At 43.0% G+C, this 21,755-nt stretch overlaps 1 protein-coding gene across 2 annotated transcripts; it reads left to right on the top strand.

Moving 5' to 3' along the window:
• The first annotated feature begins 17,749 nt into the window (after positions 1–17,749).
• LOC140606323 (C-C motif chemokine 23-like) lies at positions 17,750–21,383 on the top strand. Of its 2 annotated transcripts, none has more exons than XM_072779540.1 (4): positions 17,750–17,961; positions 20,181–20,228; positions 20,625–20,736; positions 21,118–21,383. In XM_072779540.1, the coding sequence occupies exons 1-4, from the start codon at positions 17,886–17,888 to the stop codon at positions 21,236–21,238; spliced, it is 357 nt and encodes a 118-aa protein (XP_072635641.1). In that variant the 5' UTR covers positions 17,750–17,885; the 3' UTR covers positions 21,239–21,383. The 2 variants fall into 2 exon arrangements, with proteins under 2 accessions (XP_072635641.1, XP_072635640.1); XM_072779539.1 differs by having other exon boundaries at positions 17,758–17,961; positions 20,622–20,736.
• Positions 21,384–21,755: the final 372 nt, after the last annotated feature.

Raw genomic sequence — 21,755 nt, 5'->3', positions numbered from 1 at the left:
TCATGAGAGACAGAGAGAGAGAGAATGAGAAGCAGAGACGCAGGCAGAGGGAGAAGCAGGCTCCATGCAGGGAGCCTAATGTGGGACTCAATCCCGGGTCTCCAAGATCAGGCCCTGGGCTGAAGGCGGCGCTAAACCGCTGAGCCACCTGGGCTGCCCCTAAGCCACTTTCTACCTTGTCTCAGTGCTCCAGCTACACTGATTTTCTTTTGTTACCTCAAATGCTCTATCCTCATTTTTGTCCCAGGGATTTTGCATATGTTATTCATTCCCTCTCCTAAGGTTTTCATTCCATCCACCCTTAGCTGGCCAGCTCCTACTCATCCTTTAGGTCTCAGTTAACCAATCTTTCCTTAGAGTGGACTTGCATTAACCTGGAGTATAAGTTTGGTCTCCAATGATACTGTTTCATAAAACCCTATAACTAATCCTTCACAGCTCTTATCATATTCTTTTTTAAAAGATTTTATTTATTCATTCATGAGAGAGAGAGAAAGAGGCAGAGATGCAGGCTCTCTGCAGGAACCCAATATGGGACTCAATCCTGGACCCCAGGATCAAGCCCTAAGTCAACGGCAGTTGCTCAATCGTTGAGCCACCCAGGCGTCCCTCTTATCATACTTTTTAATTATATATTTATTATACATGATTATTTCCTTAATGTTTCTCTCCATCACAAGACTGTTGGTTCCATGAGACCAAGTAGTATTGGATAGGTGAATTAGGAGTGGCAAACCCTTTGCTGATGGCCTAGGAAGCATCTCTCCACCCTCACCTTTACTCTAAAGAATTAGCTAGATTATACCAGAATTCTAGGTTACGGGTTAGGAGCCAAATCCAGCCTGCCATCTGTTTTTGCAAATGAAGTTCTATTGGAACACAGTCATGCCCATATATTTACATATTGTTCATGGCTGCTTTTGCTGTACAAGTACAGAGCCGGACAGATGTGACAGAGGCTTTGTGTGGCCCACAACATTCAAAATATTTACTTTCTAGGATAAATATTTATTTTCTGGGATAAAATACCTATGCCAGTATGCAAATGTCCCTGAACAACTGGCATCTAAGCTCCAGATGTTCTTCTCTCCTGCAAAACCAGTTCAGGCTCCCACTATGCATGACCAGTTGGTTCTTTCTGCCCCCTTCTAACTTCCCTATATTAGGTGAAACAACTCAACAGAATATCTCTCCAGGAGCCCTCCCCATGTTGCACCCAATGGTGACTGGTCCAATAATGCTTCTCCATGGGACAAGGAGGGTTTAGGGGACTGCTATAAGTTTTTCCTCCATAAGTCTCTTGCTATACAATGTCTTCCCACCCTCTTACTCAACAACTACTAAGGAAGGAAGAAATGAGTAAGTGGGTAAATGACCTGCAGGTGGCTCTAGTACTTCACCAGTGACTCATCAAATGAGGACAAATTGGGATCACATTGAGGGTTTGGACTACTTTTTGCTTTATGGAGGTTAATACATTGGATTTTTTTTTTTTTTTGAGAAGAGCATTGCAAACTGAATTTCACATTGTCATTTTCTTTTGCTATTAGTTTATCTCATTACTTGGAGAGATAGGTAATTGTTTGCTTTTTCTGATGTTTTTGATAGGTTCTTGTTAGCTGGGCAGGAATTTGGACTCAAAGATCTCTTTACAAAGAGAAAGAACACTTGGAGCCAGGATGGAAATTAATGGCATGTTTAGCTCAAAGTGGCAGATAAAACTCCTAACTTTAGAATTCCTCCTGTCCAAACCCCACTGAAATAATAATTTTGAAGGAAACAAAGAGGAGTTCATGGCAGAAAGACTAATAGTCTAGAGTTTTCATTGAATTTCTGGAAGATGGAAAATGAACCGAGTGCTATAAACAGATAAAACAGCAGAAGAAGCCAGAACCCAGGACACACCCAGGAGGAAGCAGCAGTGGAGGCTCTTAGTGACAGGTGGGGAAAGCAGGAGTGAGATATGGGTGGGAGTTCTGAAGATGCATCAGCAAGCAACTATCAGCAGATGCCTTTGTCCTACCCACCCCCATCACTGGGATTTGCAGTGTCAAAGCAAAAATTGGCCCTAGACAAAATCAAACAAGCAGGCAAGATTTTATTCAAGACTGTTGCAGTAGGGAAGAGAGAATGAGCTTAACTCTCCCCCACCCCCCACTGAAACAAAAGGCAGGAAGATTCTTAAGGGCTGGGATGAGCTAAGAAAAATCTTAAAGGATCTCAGAGGGAGGTAGCTTTTTGGGATGTGACCAGCACATCAAATTATTCCTGAATTTGTAAAGGTGCTTTTCTGTGATTAGGCCATCTGTGTTGGCTAATTGGCACCTATTAAAGTTAGGTTCCTATTGTCCCACAGAGACTGTGTTGTCTTCCTTGATGATCACATGTCAAAAGAATGAATTCCAGGTCCTTGAGACTTGGTCCTACCAGGCCCTTTTTGGGTATTGAAACAGGCAAGCATCTAGGAGAAGATTTTTACATATTTCAAACAACCCCAACTTTCCTGCCCCCAGCCCACATTGCTGGGCACTGTATCAACAGCATCATAGGCTCACAGTACCTACCTGTTAAAGGTCTGAATGGCTAAGAGTACACAAATCAGTGATTCAATAAATCGGTCAGTGGATGATGCCTCATCATCCCCAGTACAATATCACCAGAGACAATCATCTGAACAAATGGGATTTCTGTTTGGACCTTACACTAATGTTCTTGGCCTCTAGAAATAGATCCACTTGAATTACATGGATAAAGCAATGCTTGGTATATTTTCCTTGACTTTTTTGATATCTTAATATTAAGTAAGAAAGGGGAGCTGATTTTTCCCATATTTTTATTGAAATTTTATCAGCCTATAGAGAAGTTTTGAAACAAAATATCAAAGTGGACAAAAGAAAACTTTGGAAATTATATTGGCACTTAATAGATTTAGATGGGCCAGGGGACCATTTCTGTATCTAAACCTCTGAGAAACTCTTCCAAAGGTCCCATGGCACACTTGTAACAGGATGGCCATCAAATGCAATTTGAGGTGGTAAGAAATTAGAAACAACACAGGAGAACAGAAGAATGTACACATCCAAAGGAAAGTGGGCAGCAGTAAAAATCAATGCACTGAATTTCAATCTAGCTGCTGCTGAGTTGTTTAAAAGGGGACACAGGGATTGCAATTTACCACACTTCATCATCTATGTACAGTAAAATCACACACACAAAGCATTATTATTTAGTGTTCAAGAATACACATCTTCTTTTTAAGATTTTATTTATTTATTCATGAGAGACAGAGAGAGGGGCAAAGACACAGGTAGAGGAAGAAGCAGGCTACATGCCAGGAGCCTGACGCAGGACTCGATCCCGGGACTCCAGGATCGCGCCCTGGGCCAAAGGCAGGCGCCAAACCGCTGAGCCACCCAGGGATCCCAAGAATACACATCTAAACAAAGGTACATGTTGAGTACATCAGTGTGAGATCACATAGGGGAAGGGGAGTAGACACAGACTTATCAGATAAAAGAAGAAAAGAAATAAAATTCTATAGTCACCTGGATCAGCTGATGCTGGTGAGGGGTCATGAACTGAGGGGCAGGATTAATTCCACATTAACCTTTTTTTTTAAGATTTTATTTATTTATTCATGAGAGACAGAGAGAGAGAGAGGGGGGCAGAGACACGGGCAGAGGGAGAAGCAGGCTCCATGCAGGGAGCCTGATGCAGAACTTGATCCGAGGACCCCAGGATCATGACCTGAGCCAAAGGCAGACGCTCAACCGCTGAGCCACCCAGGTGTCCCCCGGGTTAACGTCTGATGTTAACAGAGGCAAGGAGGGAAAAGAAGAAGGGAGGGAGGGTAGGAGGGAGAAAGTGAGAAAGTGAGTATCTACTTTTCTTATTAGTGCTCTGACCTCAGCTGCTTTAATGTCTCCAAAGCAGTGGTGGTAGGAGAGCACCTGCCGGCCTGCCTCTAGTAACTTCTAAGGAAAAAGCTCCTCGGGTACTAGTCTTCACATTCCTCCCAGCCCAGGGGTCCAGGGAGGGCTGCAGAGGGGCAAGCTGGTGAGGGGTCAAGTGATTTGGCCAGGAATGTTTCGTGCTGTCACATAGAGCGGAATGATAAATAGGGAATGAAGGATGGTGCCCTGAGTCTATGCCAAGGAGAAAAGGAATACACTCAAGAAGGACTGGGGAAAAGCCAGAGAAGAGACCATGACATCAGGCTCCTCTATCTGCTGGAAACCACACAGTGGGGCCCTTAGGAGAATGCACCAGGTAATGGTATTAAGAAAGCCTCCAGTGAATATGTACCATATTAAGACACTGCGCAAGCTACTTTACTTTGATCATCTCAACAATTTGCCAAAACAGGAATCATCATCCCACTTATAAGCATGGAAACTGAGATTCGGAGAGGTTAAGTGACTTGCCTGATGCCACCCAGCTAGTAATGTCAATGAAGAAATTCAAATAACCAGCTGAGGAGCCAGACATCCTGGCTTGTTTTAACTATGCCACTTACTCTTTTTTTTTTTCCTTTTTGGATCAAGAACAAGTTAATCTCCCAACGTTGAAGTCTTCTTCCCTATAAAATGTGACCGTACGGGGATCCCTGGGTGGCGCAGCGGTTTGGCACCTGCCTTTGGCCCAGGGCGCGATCCTGGAGACCCGGGATCGAGTCCCACATCGGGCTCCCGATGCATGGAGCCTGCTTCTCCCTCTGCCTGTGTCTCTGCCTCTCTCTCTCTCTCTCTCTGTGACTATCATAAATAAATAAAAATTTAAAATGTGACCGTACCTAACTCAAAGGGTTGTAATGATGTCCTCTGTCCCTCCCTGCTGATACGGCAGAGACTTGAGGACATTTTGTAAACTCCAGCCCCAACTAACATTAAACCAGCCACAGGAACTGTGCAGTACTCTTCTCTATGTGTCCAGTCACCATACTCCTTCCAGCTGCAGGTAGGGCGGCTATTATAGAGCAGGGTCCTTCTCCCTGAATCCTGCTTGGCTGCCAAGGGAAAAGGCCCAGATCATAAAATCCAGCTTCATGCCTCCTCTCTACACCCTGTTTTACTCTACAGCTTTGCAAAAAAGCAGAAGCAATAATCCAACTATGTGTCAAGAAGTTGGTTACTTTTAGCTGAAAGGGCATGATTATCAAAAGGTCAGAGAAAACCCAGTTCCTGGGCAGGGATGAAGCTGGATGAGTCAGGGACTTGGCTCTGTTCCTCCTTGAGCCTCCAGAGGTCCAAAGACAGGAAGCACTGTGGCAAATGTTGGGGGAAGGGAGGGAGCAGTTAGGAAAAGTTTGGTAGGAGGAGAACAGGTCTGCCTGAGGCTCTGTAAGCCCCAAGAAAGGGTCTCAGGGAACTTTAAAGGGGCTTCTGTGTCCAGCACATGCCCAGGAGCAGCCTTCGAGGAGGCACCTGCTGAGCACTCCCAGGATACCCACAGATCAGAGCCCCTGTGTGTCATGGATACCTTGAATGGGGACATCTTTGGGGAGCAAATCACCCAGCAGTCTCCTGCTCAGTCTTGAACTCTAGGGGCCGGTTTGTCCTCTGCTCCTGGATAAAATGACAGTCTCCATGATTTTCCTAGTTCCTCTCAAATAATACAAACCATTCTTCAGTCACTTAAGTCCCGAAACATAGTAACAAATAAATGACTACAATTTAGAAAGTTTCACTTCCATCTTGCCTTAATAACACCCTTCCGCCCCTTGCAGGTGGAAAGCTTGTAGTCAGGGACAAAGGGCTTTCCCACCCAGTCCTTAGACGTCCCCTGTCCTTGCATTTCTGATTCTTTCAAGAAAGATTACTGTAGGGGCATCTGGGTGGCTCAGTCAGTTGGGCGTCTGACTTTTAATTTTGGCTCCAGTTATGATCTTGGGGTCCTGGATCGAGTCCTGTAAGGGGATCTGCACTCAGTGGGGAGTCTTCTTGGGCTTTTCCCTCTCCCTCTCTCTTTGCCCCTGCCCTGGCTCATGCATGTGCTCTCTCTCTCTCTCTCTCTCTCTAAAACTAAATAAATACAGCTTTTTAAAAAAATGTGAGCCTGGGTGGCTCAGTGGTTGAATGTCTGCCTTCGGTTCAGGTCGTGATCCCAGGGTCGTAGGATCGAGTCTCACATCCTGCTCCCCACAGGGAGCCCGCTTCTCCCTCTGCCTGTGTCTCTGCCTCTCTCTGTGTGTCTCTCACAAATAAGTAAATAAAATCTTTTTTTAAAAATCTGATTGTGGGATCACAGGGGATTTCTGCTAAGTTTTGCTTAACTGTTTCCTAAATAAATAAATAAAATCAATCTTTAAAGAAAAAAGATTCTTTTTCTAATTTATTTTTTATTGGAGTTCGTATGTCAAAGTATAATATAACACCCAGTGCTCATCCCGCCAAGTGCCCCCCTCAGTGCCCGTCACCCAGTCACCCCCACACCCCCGCACACCTCCCCTTCCCCTACACCTTGTTCATTTCCCAGAGTTAGGTGTCTATCATGATTTGCCACCCTCACTGATATTTTCACTCATTTTCTCTCCTTTCCCTTTATTCCCTTTTACTAATTTTTATATACCCCAAATGAATGAGACCATATAATGTTTGTCCTTCTCCGATTGACTTATTTCACTCAGCATAATACCCTCCAGTTCCATCCACGTCGAAGCAAATGGTGGGTATTTGTCGTTTCTAATGGCTGAGTAATATTCCATTGTATACATAGACCACATCTTCTTTATCCATTCATCTGTCAGTGGACACCGAGGCTCCTTCCACAGTTTGGCTATTGTGGACACTGCTGCTAGAAACATTGGGGTGCAGGTGTTCCAGTGTTTCACTGCATCTGTGTCCTTGGGGTAAGTCCCCAGCAGTGCAATTGCTGGGTCGTAGGGCAGTTCTATTTTTAAGACTTTGAGGAACCTCCACACAGTTTTCCAGAGTGGCTGCACCAGTTCACATTGCCACCAACAGTGCAAGAGGGTTCCCCTTTCTCTACATCCTCTCCAACATTTGTTGTTTCCTGTCTTGTTAATTTTCACCATTCTCCCTGGTGTGAGGTGGTATCTCATTGTGGTTTTGATTTGTATTTCCCTGATGGCCAGTGATGCAGAGCATTTTCTCATGTGCGTGTTGGCCATGTCTAGGTCTTCCTCTGTGAGATTTCTGTTCATGTCTTTTGCCCATTTCATGATTGGATTGTTTGTTTCTTTGCTATTGAGTTTAATAAGTTCTTTATAGATCATGGATACTAGCCCTTTATCTGATAGGTCATTTGCAAATATCTTCTCCCATTCCGCAGGTTGTCTTTTAGTTTTGTTGACTGTTTCTTTTGCTGTGCAGAAGCTTCTTATCTTGATGAAGTCCCAATAATTCATTTTTGCTTTTGTTTCTCTTGCCTTCATGGATGTATCTTGCCAGAAGTTGCTGTGGCCAAGTTCAAAAAGGGTGTTGCCTGTGTTCTCCTCTAGGATTCTGATGGATTCTTGTCTCACATTTAGATCTTTCATCCATTTTGAGTTTATCTTTGTGTATGGTGTAAGAGAGTGGTCTAGTTTCATTCTTCTGCATGTGGCTGTCCAATTTTCCCAGCACCATTTATTGAAGAGCCTGTCTTTTTTCCAGTGGGTAGTTTTTCCTGCTTTGTCGAACATTAGTTGACCATAAAGTTGAGGGTCCAGATTCTCTATTCTGTTCCAGTGATCTATGTGTCTGTTTTTGTGCCAGTACCACATTGTCTTGATGACCACAGCTTTGTAGCACAACCTGAAATCTGGCATTGTGATGCTCCCAGCTATGGTTTTCTTTTTTAATATTCCCCTGGCTATTTGGGGTCTTTTCTGATTCCACACAAATCTTAAGTTGATTTGTTCCAACTCTCTGAAGAAAGTCCATAGTATTTTGATAGGGATTGCGTTAAATGTGTAAATTGCCCTGGGTAGCATTGACATTTTCACAGTATTAATTCTTCCAATCCATGAGCATGAAATATTTTTCCATCTCTTTGTGTCTTCCCCAATTTCTTTCAGAAATGTTCTGTAGTGTTTAGGGTATAGATTCTTTACTTCTTTGGTTAGGTTTATTCCTAAGTATCTTATGCTTTTGGGTACAATTGTAAATGGATTTCACTCCTTAATTTCTCTTTCTTCAGTCTCATTGTTAGTGTATCGACATGCCACTGATTTCTGGGCATTGATTTTGTATCCTGCCACACTGCCGAATTGCTGTATGAGTTCTAGCGATCTTGGGGTGGAGTCTTTTGGGTTTTCTATGTACAGTATCACGTCATCTGCAAAGAGGGAGAGTTTTACTTCTTCTTTGCAAATTTGAATGCCTTTATTTCCTTTTGTTGCCTGATTGCTGAGGCTAGGACTTCTAGTACTATTTGAATAGCAATGGTGAGAGTGGACATCCCTGTCGTGTTGCTGATCTTAGGGGAAAGGCTCCCAGGGTTTCCCCACTGAGAATGATATTTGCTGTGGGCTTTTCATAGATGGCTTTTAAAATGCTCTATCCCTATACTCTGAAGAGTTTTGATCAGGAATGGATGCTGTATTTTGTCAAATGCTTTCTCTACATCTATTGAGAGGATCCTATGGTTCTTGTGTTTTCTCTGGTTGATATGATCTATCACATTGATAGATCAACATTATGAGTGTTGAACCAGCCTTGCATCCCGGGGATAAATTCCACTTAGTCATGGTGAATAATCTTCTTAATGTATTGTTGGATCCTATTGGCTAGTATCTTGTTGAGAATTTTTGCATCTGTGTTCATCAGGGATATTGGTCTATAATTCTCTTTTTAGGTGGGATCTTTGGTTTTGGAATTAAGGTGATGCTGGCCTCATAGAACGAGTTTGGAAGTATTCCATCTCTTTCTATCTTTCCGAACAGCTTTAGTAGAATAGGTATGGTTTCTTCTTTAAACGTTTGATAGAATTCCCCTGGGAAGCCATCTGGCCCTGGACTTTTGTGTCTTGGGAGGTTTTTGATGACTGCTTCAATTTCCTCCCTGGTTCAGTTTTTCTATTTCTTCTTGTTCCAGTTTTGGTAGTTTGTGGTTTTCCAGAAATGTGTCCATTTCTTCTAGATTGCCTAATTTATTGGCATATAGCTGCTCATAATAGGTTTTTTAAATCGTTTGTATTTCCTTGGTATTGGTAGTGATCTCTCCTGAAAAAAAGATTATTTCAAAATGAAAACATCTGAGCTACAACAGATGCAGAAAGAAATCTTATCTGAAAGTCTGTTTCTGACTAAAGCAGAGCTTTATCAGCATCAGCTGCCACAAATCCCACCTCCAGAGGCACATTAAAAAGCAAAACAAACAAAACAAAACAACCTGTGTAAATGACCCTCTTTAGATCTTTCCATCCCTTGAATCTCTAGCCTCTCCCCACCCCTTAAGCTGGTATATAAACTTTTACCCCTAGCTATGTGGGGGAGCTTCTCTATATATAAAGTACTCCCCTAGGCATAATAAATTTTTCCTGTTAATCTGCCTTTTGTCAATTAATTCACAGGCTCCTGATCACCGACATAAATTGGTAGAGGAAAATATTTTACTCCCAACAGGGGTGAATGAAATGTCCAAGAACTAGATAATGGCAATGGTTGTACAATCCTGTGAATATACAAAACAAAACAAAACAAAACAAAAACAACAACAACAACAAAAAAACCCCACTAGATTTAAAAGGATGAATTTTAGGGTATGTGAATTTTATTTCTATAGAAATAAAAGGTGAGAGGAACTAGGAAGTTCCTATTTGACTGGTCTCCCCTGGACCTCTAGCCCTGATGCACTGGACTTGACAGGAATTTGAAGCAGACCCTTTCTCTGACAATGCCCACCATCCACCTACCTCCCTCTGGGACCTGTCACCTGCCGCTCCCTTGTCCAGTCAAGTGCTTCTTTGTCTGTGCTGGATGCTTTTTCCTTCTCGGCCCTGAAAATATCATGTTAACCCCTTCACTTTGCAGAGGCCTATTCTTCCTTCCAGGTGATCCTCTGACACTGGCACTTCCTCTGGCTGAAGGCTTATGCCTGGCCCAAGGGAAACACATACTCTTTGCCCCAAACAAGCCATCCAATGCAACAACTCTCCCTTGTGCTACCTTCAAAGCAGCCGGCTAGACCATCTCCCTTCCTACAGATTTTCTGGACTGGAGTCAGACAGCTGTCCACTGCATCCCCCAAACTCCCGAGTCATCTGGTTGAAGCCCCTCTTTCCAACATTAGATAGAGAGAAAAAAACACACTGGGTGTTATGCTATATGTTGGCAAATTGAACTCCAATTAAAAAAAAAATCTCCAGCCTTCCCTATGAGAAGTAAAATTTTCAGCATTACTACAGCTTCTCTGAAACCTTCTTCCCTAATCTCCCACTCCCTCCTACCTTTGATACTTTCAATGTGGGTTCAAAGGTTAAAAATTACAGTGAACCTTGTTTGTGAATCTGCATCAAGGCGGCATCATGCCCAGATGAGTGGTATTTACCACCTTTTTTCATGTCTTTTGGAAGAGGAGGGCAGTTGCCAATCTGGTAAAGGGCAAAATTAGGAAATCAGTAGAATCTATCTCCATGTCCCTCAGCTTCCCTATTTAGGCCTCTTTAGGGCATCCCTACAGCCCCAGTCCTTAGTTTCTCAGTGTCCTCAATTATATACTCCTCGGGTGCCATCCTCAAATCAGCTAAGTCTCTTTTCATACTAAAGTGTGAATGACTAACCAAGGCTTTAACAGGTTTTGAAAGGCCAAAACCAGAAATCAGGAATCAGACATGAGGTAGGGAACAGCTGGTGGCTTCCAAGATTTGGGGTCACTCACACCTTCCAGGAAGGATGGAAGGGAGGACAGGAGAGAATGGGGCACAGTAAAGGTGTGATGTTGCAGGGCTAAACAGGTAATATGGCTTGAAAAGGGAGGCAGACATTCAAGGGTGCTAACAGAAACCTGAGACTTGTAATCCCACTGATAGCCCATTGCCACCTAGCTCACCAGGGAGGAGGGACAGGGTGATCACAGGAGGGATAAAAGGCACATAGATTTGTGGAGTACCTACTATGTGCTAGGAATTGTACAAGGTAGTCTTCAGACATCTCATTTGATGCCCTCCACAATCCTGTGGTGAAGGTTTACCAATCCCACTTATGGATGGGGACATCCAGACTCAGTGAGGCTGTCACTGAAGTCATGGGACTTATTGGACATGCTCTAAGAGGATGGGCTGCCTGATTTAGCACAAAGCCACAGCTGGGTGTGGCTGTTCCCATCTGGTATCTGCATGATAAGCTCTGAAGGAACTGAGACATGGGTCTTGCCTCTCTGGGAATGTAGAATTGCTCCTCCTCCAGGGCCCCTCACTGCATGAGAAGCCTCTGGTCCCCAACCCCCACCCCACTTTGGCAAATGAGCGGGGGTCCCAGCAATTCTCCCCCCATCTTTAGGAGAATGTCTCCTCTTTATTCTCATGGATGCAACTGAGCCCAGCCCTGATCATTTCCAACTGGAGGACTGGAACAGTGGTGGTCTTGTCACTGGTTTCTTTACCCTGGGCTCCCTGAATCCATTCTTCACAGACCATCAGAGTGATCTCACCAAAGTGTAAAATCAATGATGCTTTCCCTGCCTAAAACACACCAAAGCCTTCCTACTGGCCTCAGATTAAACCTCATATCCACAAGATGGCCTGTGTGTGCCCTGTGTAATCTAACTCCTGTATCCTTCTCCAGCCCTATGAAGTACTCCTTTCTCCTGCTCTCAGGACTCCAGCCAATTCAGTTCCTGACATGTGCTAGGATTTTGTGCCTCAGGATTTTTGCATAAGCTATTTTTCTTACCTGTATTTCTCTTTTCCTTGCTTTTCAACCTAGTTAACATTGCTCATTTTATAGTTCTCAGTTCAGATGTTCTCTTCTCAGAGAAACAATATATCCCTTTCCAATGTGTCGCTTATTACAATGTGTAAGTATACATTTATTTGTGTGATTATTTAATGTTGGTCTCCAGAGCAGGGACATGATCTTTTGGCTCTCCATGGTATTCTTGGTGCCAAGCAGAAGGCTGGACACATTGTAGGCACTTAGTTAATATGTATTATAAAGATGAACAGATGGATGAGTGGATGGATCGATCGATCAATGAGTGGGTGAATAACAGGAAGCTCCCACTAATTTTTCTTTTTGCCTCAGGTTCCAATATGGTGTAGCATAGTATTGTTGCTAATCCTGTCTTTATTTAAAATTTTTATTTTTTTATTCACTGTAGATTTTTTGGCATTAATTTTTCTTTTTTTTTTTTTAGATTTATTTATTTATCAGAGAGAGAGAAAGAGAACAAGGAGGGAAGGGGGCCAAAAGAATAGGGAAAGAGTCTCAAGCAGACTGCACTGAGCATGGAGCCCAACACAGAGCTCGATCTCATGACCCCAGATCTCACAACCTGAGCTGAAACCAAGAGTTGGAAACCCAACTGATTATGCCATGCAGGTGCCCCAGGATTAATTTTGATTTTCAAAATATTTTATTAAAATATGATTTATCTCAACTTATCAAATTTTGGTGCCCTCTTAAATTTTGTGCCCCAAACCTATGCTTCACTCACCATACCCTAGTTCCAGCCCAGCCCATAGTAAGGAATTAATAAACGGAGACCATATGGTCTCTCTTCTGTCTCTTAGAAAATCCCACATGGTTTGTGACAAGTTCTTTTAAGATCTGTCCTTTCTTGGGACACCTGTGTGGCTCAGTGGTTAAGCATCTGCCTTCAGCTCACGGCGTGATCCTGGGGTCCTGGGATCAAGTCCTGCATCAGGCTCCCGCAGGAAGCCTGCTTCTCCTTCTGCCTATGTTTCTGCCTCTCTCTGTGTGTCTCTCATGAATAAATAAATAAAAACTTTGAAAAAGAAAAAAACGACCTGTCCTTTCTTCCCTGAAGCAGTTACCCTCCAGTGGTGGGGTAAGAAGCCAGCAAGTTCTGGTAAGGGGAGACTCGAGTAGGTACTTTCCAGGGGAAGTGTAGACTTCTGAACACCTGTCAGAAGGTGTCAGTAGAGAGTAGAGAGGCCTGAGTCCAGGAGGGAAAAGATGAAGACGGGAGCTGGCTGAGGGACACGTGAATCACTAAGGAAGACACTGTCTAGGGTCTTAGAGAAGGGGCAATCCCTCAGAAAGGAAACTGGTCTTTTCAGACTGGCTTCTTTTCAAGTCTCTGCATCACATTTTCTATTATTCCATTTATCAAAATGAGTCACATAGCCAAGATCAGAGTCAGTATAGGAAGAAACTCTCCAAGTGCAAGCATATTGGGTGGGAGGAATTATTACAGCCATTTTTATAAATAATCTACTAAAGAAAGAATAAGTCAAATTTTTAAACCAAGACCTAATCTCTGAGCTAGAGTTCATAGAAGTGCTTGGTCCCCAATTGAAATCTCTTTACTTGACTTGATATCACCAAGGCATATAGGAAACAGTCAGAAGATACCTATCTCAGAGACACCAAACCACTTAATAATGATGATGGAGCAGTTTCAATTTTTCAACATAGAATAGACTTTCGCTATGTTCTTTAAGGGAATATTGTTTAAATTTTTATTTCCCTAAGGAGAACCTGGGTTCAGACTTACAAACAAAGGAGAAAGAAAATAAGTTGGTAAGATCAGTTATTCTCCTTATTACTTAAGGAGAAAGATTTTCCGATGCAATAGTGAGAATGTTTAAGACTGTACACAAGGAAGAGGCATCCAGAGATTCTTTCCAATTGCAGAAATTTATAGTAAAGATGTGAGGAAGGTGGGTAGCCCAGAGAGTGTTCTCACCAGCCACCATGCCCCTGTGGGTCAGGACTGCCCCTAACATTTGTAGGGCCCACGGCAAGAATCCATAAGGAGGTCCCCACATCAGCTATGCCAATATTAAATATTATAAATGAGCTAACAAATTTAAAAGTAAAAAGAACTGCTTAATATTGCAACCTTGTGAAATTATTACAGGTACAGCCCTAATCTGGTAGTTTATCTGCCAGATTGGAACACAAAAAGATGCAAGAAAACGAACACCAAGTATTATATGGAAGCAACCCAGGAATGCAAGAATATGGCATTGCTTCTGAGAGGAAAGATTTTGACAAGCGAATTGGTTTATCTTTCTTCTGACCTTACAGCTCCTACAGTTCAAATCTTCCCATGATCTAAAGGAATGTCTACGTCCTTGCTGGCAGTGGCACCACCCACAAGCCTTCATAGCCTTGAAACTTGGGTGTGTCCCATTTAAAGGACATAGGAAAAGAGAGGTAGAGGATCATTTAACCTTAAGGCATGAAGTGTGTGCGTGTGTGTGTGTGTGTGTGTGTCACAAGAATGGATGTTGAGAGTTGCAGCTCCTGTTGAGCCAGCCCTAAGCACCACCTCTCAAGAGACAGAGAACTTTGTGTTCTCTGACAAATTTGTTTTATGTGTGCATCTGTGAATGAGGAGTCCTCAAAAGCATGGGATCTAGGGCAGAGTCCCCTCCTGCCTGGGTCTTAAAAAGTAGTGCCTCTCTTGGAGCTTTGAAAGCTGGGATGTGTTTAGCAAGTGATACCTGCCGTCTTACCACAAGGAGCAGTAATTTCAGAATGTGTACTACATGGTTTGTAGATGTCAGGGTTGCCATGAAAAACACTATTTACACAGCACCAGATGGAACAATGCTTTACTCACATGGACAAAGGACAGAGCAAGAAGAGCTTCAACAGTGAGTACCAGTCCCTCACGACCAGCATGACCATCCTGCTGACATCTAGATACCAAGTTTCAACACAGCACCTACCCTCAAAGAGAAAATAGAGCCATTTGGTAACCTATTGATTATCTTGGACCCTTGCCATCCTGCAAGACAGGACAATCCACCCTTAGCAGAACTGTCACTCATTTCACATAGGGATTTTCTTTCTGTACCAGTAATGCTTTTGCCAGCACAATTGAGACAGGGAAACAAGGAACCCCATAAATGACTGCTTTTTTTGCTCCTTTCCTGCTTCTGTTTTTGCTAGGATGTACACCCCCACCCTTTACACATGCCTTATAGTTCAAATAATATATGTTGTCCTTGTAAAGGTCAAGGAGTTAATGATTTTTTTGGAGTCTCTCCGCATGATAGATAACATCTAAGAATTACTGGGAAAGGTCATCATGTGTGTTTTCCAAGACTCCAGATACCTTGACACCAAGACCCCTGGCTCCAAGGTATAAGGAGTTAAGGACTTATGGGGATACCTGTGCACTCTTCCTTGTGTTGACCAATTCCTGAATGCCTGAGAGGACACGTACACCAGACCACCCATACTGAGTAAAAACCCCAGACACCAAGATGAATGAAACTATTCATCTTTCCTTTCTGAATCTCCCAGACACTCTGTCTGTAACTGCTCTCTCTATGTCTTCAATAAACTCTGCTCTCACTTCCTCTTGGCTTGCATTTGGTTTCTATCCTATGCAAAGCCAAGGATGTTCTTGCTGATCTTGCAGGTCCTCTCTGGGTCCTCAAACCCAACCTGCCTTAGACATCCAAAGACTTACAGAATGCCTGATGAGATGGTATTTATACAACATTGTCTCAGGCCAAGGGAACCCATTTTGTAGCAAGTAATGTGAGTCAGTGGGCATAGAAGATCCACAGGCAGTAGCATATATTTAATCATGCAGAAGAAGCCAGACCAAGAGAATGGTGAGGAGTTAATAATTTTGCTAAGGAGACAACAAATTCAGGGTTGAGACTCTCCAGAATGCAGTATATCCACTGAACCAAAGGCCGATAGATGATGCTATGTCCCTAACACCTAGAACAGACAGAAACCAAGGGGTTGTTGTAGGATTAGCCCCTCTCCTCATGATTCATAGTGATTGGTGGTTTATTTGTGGTTTCCACCCTGCAACATCAAGCTCTGCTGGATTAGATTGGATTCGGCTTCACAGGAACCCTGGGATAGATGGAGGCAGAGGAGATGCATTAGTACGTGTAGATAGGATGGATTCCACTGATCCTGAAAGAACTAATACAACCATCTTGAAGGCTTTGTGACAGATTCAACATAATAAAGAGACAAACACATTGGAGGGAAGCACAGGGTGGACTGTATCACATACTACTTCGTGTCCTTTTATCCCACTGCTTATCTCAGCCACTGTTCAGTCCTCACTATTCTTAGATTTAGATAAGCTTCCTGCAGGTGTCTTACCTCAGCCTGCATTCTAGAACTCTAGCTTCCTGACCAGGGGCTTCCCTGATCCTGAGGTGTGGAGCCTCTGCAAGAACATAACACACAATGCAAGAGCTAACAAGGACTGTGAGGAAACATCTGTGATCCACTGGTGGCCGATGAAGGGTGTCCCCATCATCTATTGCTGTGTCACAAACCACTCAAAGTTTAATGGTATAAAATGACAACTATTTTGTTCTACTCACAAATTCTATGGGTCAGAAATTCAGAGAGGGCAGAGCAGGGATGGTTTGTCTCTGCTCCATGATGTCCGAGGCCTCAGCCGAGGAGACACAAAAAGCAAGGAAGGACTCAAATGGCTAGGGAATCCTAAAACAGTGCTATCCAATAGAAATACCATCTGAGTCACGTACATAATCTTAAATTTTTTAGTTGCCATGTTTAAAAAAAAGCAAAAGGCAACAGATGAAATTAATATATTTTCTTTAACATAATATAGCCAAAATATTTTCATGTCAACATATAATCAACCTAAAAACTTATGCATCTATTTTACATGGGGAGGGGTGTACATAATTAACTCTTTAAAACCTGGTACATAGTTTATACTTTCAGAACATCTCAATTTGGAGTAGCCTCATTTAAAGTGCTCAGTAGCCACATGTGGCTAGTAACTGCTACATTGAACAGTGTAGATCTGGAGGCATTCTCATGCCTATGTCTGGCACCTAGGCTGGGATGACTGAGGGCTATGCTCATTTGGGGTTATCTATCAGAATGCTGCCTGTGGTTTGGCATTCCTCAAAGCACAGGTGCCTCAAACTAGTCAGTCTTCTTACTTGGTGACTCACAACTCCAAGAGTGAGTGTTCCAGTGACCAGGGTTGAAGTTCATGGCTCTTTACAACCTAGTCTCAGAGCTCACATGGCATATGCTATTGATTGAACCAGCCACAAGCCCCTCTCCATTTCAAGGGCAGAGAACAGAGACCCCATACACACACACCCTGGGTGAGAGGAGTGTGTAAAAATCTGTTGCCGTATTTTAAAAGTCTCCCGGGGAATAAAAGCCAGGAGATAAATGCTTCCCGTCTCTTCCCTCAAGCAAAATATTCTGAGATATATTCATAAGGCTCTTCAAAAAAACTCCCAGTGGGGAGGAGCTGAGGAATAATGAGATTCTAGATATGTTTTTGCAAGTAGAGACAACAGTATTTATTAATGGATTGGATGTGGGGTGTGAAACAAAGAGAAGAGTCAAGAATCAGAAGTCTGTGTAAGGAATCATATGACTGGTTTACAGGCTATCCCTGCATTTGAAGGTGCTTAGCTCTGGAGGAAAACACTCTGACTTAGAGGATGAAATTAACCTCCTAGAGGAAGGGTTCTTCATGAAACTCTCTCTCTCTCTCTCTCTCTCTCTCTCTCTCTCTCTCTCTGCCTATATCCATTGGGCAGTTGGGAAAGCATGAAGTCTCCTTTGCCCTCTACTTCCTGTTGCATTCCCAGCCTTGTTCCCTTTTTCAGAAATAGCATGTTGTCTATTGTATAGCCAAAGGACAGCATTCTGAACCTCTGCCCTGTAACTTCCTGATCCTCCTCTCTTATAAATACAAGGGCAGAACTGGGATCCCAGAGAGTCAGCGAGCTGAGAGCCAGGACTCCTCAGACCAGCTCTGCCTTCTACGGGGAAGATGAAGATCTTCATAGCTGCCCTCTCCTTCTTCCTTCTTGCTACTGCCCTTGGGTCCCAGATCCAGGACCTTCATGGTAAGTTCAGCAAGCCTTCCCACTGGTGGCAAGGTCCGTGGTAACTCTGGAGAGGAGATGCAGAAGGACACCTTTGTCCTCCTGAGATTGTTCCCTGTCCCAGACATGAATGTGAATTGGGCACTTGTTTGAAAAGAAGCAGTAATAGGATATAGACCTCTCTCTACAGGCTTTGGTCCCTGGGGAAAACTGTGTACAAATGCCTGGTCCTCCTTGGGGAAGTAACTCTCTCCCTTTTCATGACCAGAATTATTTGACCAACCTTCCTGCAGCTGACATAGAACTGTTAAGTGCTAAATCAAAAGAACTATAGTACAATTGTAAACTTGCAGAAAGAAGCATAGAATTTTACAATTTTGGTATAAAATTATCACTTTAGAGAGGAAATGGAATAAGCCAGGAAAGTGCCTCACCCAAGTCCATTTAACTGTTCTATTTATTTAACAGATAAATACCTAGTATTTCCTATGGCCAAACAGGCACTGTTCTAAGTGTTTTATGGACTTAATACATTAGATCCTCCCAACAACCCTGTGGGGTAGACTATCAACAACTTGTATAGTTCTGCATGTTATATTATTATTCTCACTTTATAAATAAGTAAGCCTTAGACAACTTGCTTGAGATTATACAGCTATTAAGTGATGGAATGAGGGTTCGAGATGGTTAGGAAGCTGCTATGGAAAGGCAAGGCCACTTAAGATTTTATTTTGCAAGCCTTGCACACAACATAGCACGCATATCAAGTATACACACATGCCTCCTTAAATAGAATTCATGTGTAACTATATAATAAATGAGCTAAAAGTTGTGTTTTCCTAATTAGCATAATGCAGATCCACACTCCCTTATCCAAAACTTTGAGGCTGGATATGTTTTGGAATGCAGAAGCATTCAGGTTTTTTTTAAAGGTAATATAATATGATCCAGCAGTCCCACTGAGGATATATACCCAAAAGAAGGGAAAGCAGATACATGAAGAGATATGTGTATACCCATGCTAACCACAGCATTATTCATAATAGCCAAAAGGTGAGAACAACCCAAGTATCCATCAACATATGAATAGGTTACTTTAAAAATATTTTCAAAGACTTTATTTGTCAGATAGAGAGAGAGAGAGCACAAGCCAGGGGAGCAGCAGGCAGAGGGAAAAGCCGACTCCCCACTGAGCAAGGAGCCCAATGCAGGCCTCGATCCCAGGACCCCAGGATCATGACCTGAGCTGAAGGCAGACACTTAACCAACTGAGCACCCAGGTGCCCCAAAAGATTTTTTAAGTGGGATATATACATATATTGTTCAGCCTTAAAAAGGAAGGAATTCTGACATATGCTATGAAAATGATGAATGTTGAAGACATTATATTAGTTGAGAGAAACCAGTAGAAAAGGACAAATACTGAATATGAAGCATTTAAAGTAATCAAATTCAGCGACAGAAAGAAGAATGGTGGTGGCCCAGGGGTTGGGGGAGGGCAAAATGGGAGTTATTGCTTAATGGGTACAGAGTTTCAGTTTTGCAAGATGAAAAACGTTCTGTGGATGGATTGTGGTGGTGGTTGCGCAATATGTGAACACGCTTAATGCTACTGAACTGTACACCTTTAAAAATGCTTAAAATTGTGATTGTTGTGTATATTTTACCTTTTCAATAAAATAAATGACATTTTTTAAAAGATAACACATACCTGCTATTGCTGGCAGAGTCTAAGAAGTGTACGTCAATCATACATTTGTGTTTGCTGCAGTAGTATTCCTGCAGCAAACACAAATAATCATACTCCTGGGATACATAAAGATTGTGAAGAGCCTCATTTCACTTTGGGTAACATTGTACGACCAAATCAGTTAACAAAAAATTCTTCTGTTTCCTGAGTCCTGTGGATTCCAGAAATGTATAGGAAGTACTGTAGGATGTATCACATTATGTACCTATTCAACTGATTTATTCATATCAGATTTATAGTTTGCTTTTTGTATTTCAAACCCAATAGGATGGTTTCATATCTCAAACAGTTTCAAGAGTTCCCTGAAACATATCAGGGCCCTAAGAGAGAAAACAGGCCTGGAGGCAGACCTAGAACCCAGACAGGTGTCCAATGGTCCAGCATCATCACCTCCCTAGCAGGGAATGGGACTGAGGCATGAGACTGGTAGAGACACTGAGTCAATGCTGCCTCAGTGATTTCTCTCCCCTCGTCTGTTTCTTCCAAATAGAATCCATGGTGGCGAAACAACAGCATGAACCCTTAATACAGCTGGAAGGTAAACGTATATGCTATATTATAGACTATGTTTAAAAGCAGCAGCTGCACAGATCTGCTGAAAGGCTTCAAAACACCTCATTTATAGGGCAGGGGTAGGGGGAAGGTGGAGAGGGTCCTGAAGGTGGTAAATGTCCCAAAGGAGATCGGGATGGGCTGTTAGAGGGGACCTCTATTCCACCCAGCTGTCTCTAGAGTTGGCTCACTGGGGGCAGAGGTGCTCACTGATGCCTCCTGCAGGCATCAGATGCTTCCTCTTCTATCAGAAACAGTCATAGTCCTGTTACGGCCTTGCCGGGGTGTCCTCAGACGTAGAGCTCGCCCTCCCCAGGACTTTGGAGGAAAAGGATCTAGTCTTCCTTCCCAGTCCTGAAATGGCTCTTTCCCCCTGCAGCAGGCATTCACCGTCCCGCTGACTGCTGCCCCAATCTCACCCCACGAAAAATCCGATGTGAAAACATGCAAGATTTTTTCAAAACAAGCAGTGGGTGCTCCCGGCCAGGTATCATGTAAGTGCCAAGCTCACCAACCATGGGCTTGGGAGGGAAGACCTGATGGACGGATGTTTAGAAAAGTCCTACCCTCTAGATCCTGCCAGGTCATGGGAGGCTTGTGTCCTTAGTAGGATCCTGCAGGGCATCAGATAGGAGATTCTCCCAGTGAAAAGGGAAGTGGGGAATAGATGAAGAGAGCAGAAGAAAGGCTGCCCAAGGAAATGCCCATCAGTGGCTGAGGCAGGGTCTCAGAGAAGAAGTGCCCTAATCCCCTGCAGCAGAGACAAAAAAGAACAGTCTGGTCCAAGTGAGAGATCCCAGGGCTAGGGAGGATGGGGCTTTCCATCCCCACTTGCTGAACACTCCTTTGTAATCTTTCTCTGTCTTGCTCCCCAGCTTCCGTACCAAGAAGGGGCGGCTTGTCTGTGCTAACCCCTATGATTTGGAAGTTCAGAACTGCATGAGGTCCCTGCTGATGTCAGGAAAAGAAGCCTTGCTTGAAGAGATGAGATACTAGGTGTCAGTCACCCCACCTCCACTTCTCTTGTCTCAACTACCTCCTGAGATTTTCTTGGCCTGAATTATCTTTCAAAAAGTAACAATTACTGTTCTTTCTGTTCTGGTTATAAAAGCAATGCATTAATAAAGAGTATCTGATATAACTTTCCTTAAACTTTAAAAGGAAAAAGACACTATACGTATTGCTGAAATTTGGATTCTGTGGGGTTTTTTTCTAAGTGAAACTGAATTTTTTAAAAGCTAAAAACATTCAAACTCATTCAAACATAGACTGAAATGTACTTAACCCATTTAACAAGGGAACCATAAAACTGAGTCAAAGATCACCTGAGGAACAGAGATTTACATAGTTAATTGAGGATGGCATTCTGAAATGTTAAATCAGAAAAAAATAGATTAGTATCCTATAGGAAATAAAACTGTAATTCTGGGGATTATCTTTTTTTTTCTTATTTTTTTCTTATTTTTTTCTTTTTTTGGTGGGAAGGGCAGAGGGAGAGGGAGAGAATCTTAAG

The sequence above is a fragment of the Canis lupus genome, chromosome 16 (assembly GCF_048164855.1).
Source record: "Canis lupus baileyi chromosome 16, mCanLup2.hap1, whole genome shotgun sequence".
NCBI classification, from domain to species: domain Eukaryota; kingdom Metazoa; phylum Chordata; class Mammalia; order Carnivora; family Canidae; genus Canis; species Canis lupus.
The sequence above is the reverse complement of the archived record's forward strand: the minus strand, read 5'-3'. Positions and strand labels throughout refer to the sequence as shown.

Bases quoted from the DNA above. Each gene is read 5' to 3' on its own strand.
- LOC140606323 (XM_072779539.1), top strand. From the start codon at position 17,886: ATGAAGATCTTCATAGCTGCCCTCTCCTTCTTCCTTCTTGCTACTGCC. The intron at 17,962-20,180 runs GTAAGTTCAGCA...TCTTCCAAATAG, and splicing joins CCAGATCCAGGACCTTCATG to AATCCATGGTGGCGAAACAA. The intron at 20,737-21,117 runs GTAAGTGCCAAG...CTTGCTCCCCAG, and splicing joins TGCTCCCGGCCAGGTATCAT to CTTCCGTACCAAGAAGGGGC.